Raw genomic sequence first — 2,500 nt, 5'->3', positions numbered from 1 at the left:
CTGTTGTTCTCTGGAAGAGACGCAACAACATCAACAAACTCCACCCACCTGAGAGCTCCACCCACACAGATGTTAGCTCCACCCTCACACACACACGTTCTGTTTATTTGTACCTTTGACGTAGACGTTGAGCGTGGTGGATGTAGCGCCCTCACGTCCCCCCCCCTGGTAGAACAGGAAGCTGACACAGTGCGTGTCGTTCTCTTTGAGGGGGGGCAGCAGCAGCTGAGCCCGTTGACCACCATGACGGCCTGATGTGTTCACAAACAGGAAGGGGGAACCTGTGGACAGGAAGTGATACCTCATGAACAAACACAAAATAAAAACATAAACAGCATTAAACAGAAAAGTAAACATTTTTAACGTGATGGCGTTGAAATCGTTGAATAAGAATCTTCTTCTGTTGAGCCACAAAGAAACTAAAACTTCAATAATTATGCAAATAATATGAAACCATGTCACAAACACCAACGAAGAAGAGACGTGAAATGTTCCATACTTCAGAATAAAAGCACGTTCTAGACTTCAACATAAACATTAAAATAAATCACTGAGAAACTTTCAACAACTTAACTGACGACAGATCTCTGACTGTGTGTGTGTGTGTGAACAAACCTTTCACTTTGTCAACAGTCAAAATCTATAATTGGAAGACTTCAGAATAAAAGCACCAGCACTTAAAAGCTTTGGAATTCAAACCCCAGCCTCTGTTTGTGAGCGTGTGTGTGTGAGCGCGTGTGTGTGATCTCGTCAGTGTGTATTTGTGTCTGTGTTGTGACTACATCTGTCAATCATCCTGCTCTTCTCTTTATGTCTGTTTCTGCAAAGTTTCTATGAAATTTAAATTACTCGTCTTTTTTTTACAGTGTGTGTGTGTTGAAGGGCGTTTCCATGGTAACAGCATATGAAGTGTTGTCAGGGCGGCTGTCAGTCACGGAGCCTGAATCCTGTTCATTACTGTTCAATCTTGAACCTCTCTCTCTCTCCCGTTGTGTGTCTACCTTGATCGCCCTCTCTCAGTGTGAGTGATTTTATTTCAGGATGAAAATCGACTCGTCGACATCGTTGTCGTGGTAACGTTTCACTTCCCAGTGTTGTTGTTGAAGCTGCTGAAATAAATCTGAGCTGCTGGTGAAGTACTTTAGTATTTCCACCTTCTATTACATTTAAAAGTGCTAAAGTACTGAGATATGATCAGTTATCCTGTGAATATATATTGACACTATCAATATATCCTATACTGACAAAATCAGTTTGAAATCAATCGATCAAACTTTGATCAGAAAATGTATTGATGACGAAAAAAAGATTTTCATGTCTCGACTGACTGCAGAGCGTGTGTGTGTGTGTGCATGTGTGTGTGTGAGAGTGTGTGTGTGTGTGTGTGTGTGAGTGTGTCAGTATGTGTGTGAGTGTATGAGTGTGTCAGTATGTGTGTGTGTGTGTGTGTCAGTATGTGAGTGTGTGTGTGAGTGTGTGTGTGTGTGTGTGTGTGTGTGTGTGAGTGTGTCAGTATGTGTGTGTGTGTGTCAGTATGTGAGTGTGTGTGTGAGTGTGTCAGTATGTGAGTGTGTGTGTGACCGTGTCAGTATGTGTGTGTGTGAGTGTGTCAGTATGTGAGTGTGTGTGTGTGACCGTGTCAGTATGTGTGTGTGTGAGTGTGTCAGTATGTGTGTGTGTGTGAGTGTGTCAGTATGTGTGAGTGTGTCAGTATGTGTGTGTGAGTGTGTCACTATGTGTGTGTCAGTATGTGAGTGTGTGTGTGACTGTGTCAGTATGTGTGTGTGTGAGTGTGTCAGTATGTGAGTGTGTGTGTGTGACCGTGTCAGTATGTGTGTGTGTGAGTGTGTCAGTATGTGTGTGTGTGTGAGTGTGTCAGTATGTGTGACTGTGTCAGTATGTGTGTGTGTGAGTGTGTCACTATGTGTGTGTCAGTATGTGAGTGTGTGTGTGACTGTGTCAGTATGTGTGTGTGAGTGTGTCACTATGTGTGTGAGTGTGTGTGTGACCGTGTCAGTATGTGTGTGTGTGTGTGAGTGTGTCAGTATGTGTGTCAGTATGTGTGTGTGAGTGTGTGTGAGTGTGTCACTATGTGTGTGAGTGTGTGTGTCAGTATGTGAGTGTGTGTGTGACCGTGTCAGTATGTGTGTGTATGTGTGTGTGTGAGTGTGTCACTATGTGTGTGAGTGTGTGTGTGTGTGAGTGTGTCAGTATGTGTGTGTGTGAGTGTGTCAGTATGTGAGTGTGTGTGTGACCGTGTCAGTATGTGTGTGTATGTGTGTGTGTGAGTGTGTCACTATGTGTGTGAGTGTGTGTGTCAGTATGTGAGTGTGTGTGTGACCGTGTCAGTATGTGTGTGTATGTGTGAGTGTGTCACTATGTGTGTGAGTGTGTGTGTCAGCAGATCAATGGTCCTTGAGGAGAATCGATTACAAAAACAAGAGTTTTAATCACCGCAGAGAAAAGAAGAAGAAGAAGAGATGAGCGAGAGGAAGAGGAG

At 43.6% G+C, this 2,500-nt stretch overlaps 1 protein-coding gene across 15 annotated transcripts in view; it reads right to left on the bottom strand.

Annotated features, from left to right (window-relative positions):
- LOC117753902 (receptor-type tyrosine-protein phosphatase mu-like) overlaps nucleotides 1-2,500 on the bottom strand; it is a 96,664-nt gene that overhangs the window by 62,113 nt on the left and 32,051 nt on the right. For all 15 annotated transcript variants that reach the window (XM_034572403.1, XM_034572404.1, XM_034572405.1 and 12 more), the window contains exons 3-4: nucleotides 114-281; nucleotides 1-10 (exon numbers count right to left, since the gene is read on the bottom strand). The exon at nucleotides 1-10 is cut by the window's left edge and continues 100 nt beyond it. In XM_034572403.1, the coding sequence (XP_034428294.1) occupies nucleotides 1-10; nucleotides 114-281 (178 nt within the window). The remainder of the gene's footprint in view (nucleotides 11-113; nucleotides 282-2,500) is intronic.

Source organism: Hippoglossus hippoglossus, chromosome 20 (assembly GCF_009819705.1).
Source record: "Hippoglossus hippoglossus isolate fHipHip1 chromosome 20, fHipHip1.pri, whole genome shotgun sequence".
Lineage (NCBI taxonomy): Eukaryota > Metazoa > Chordata > Actinopteri > Pleuronectiformes > Pleuronectidae > Hippoglossus > Hippoglossus hippoglossus.
This window is presented reverse-complemented; position numbering and strand designations above follow the sequence as displayed.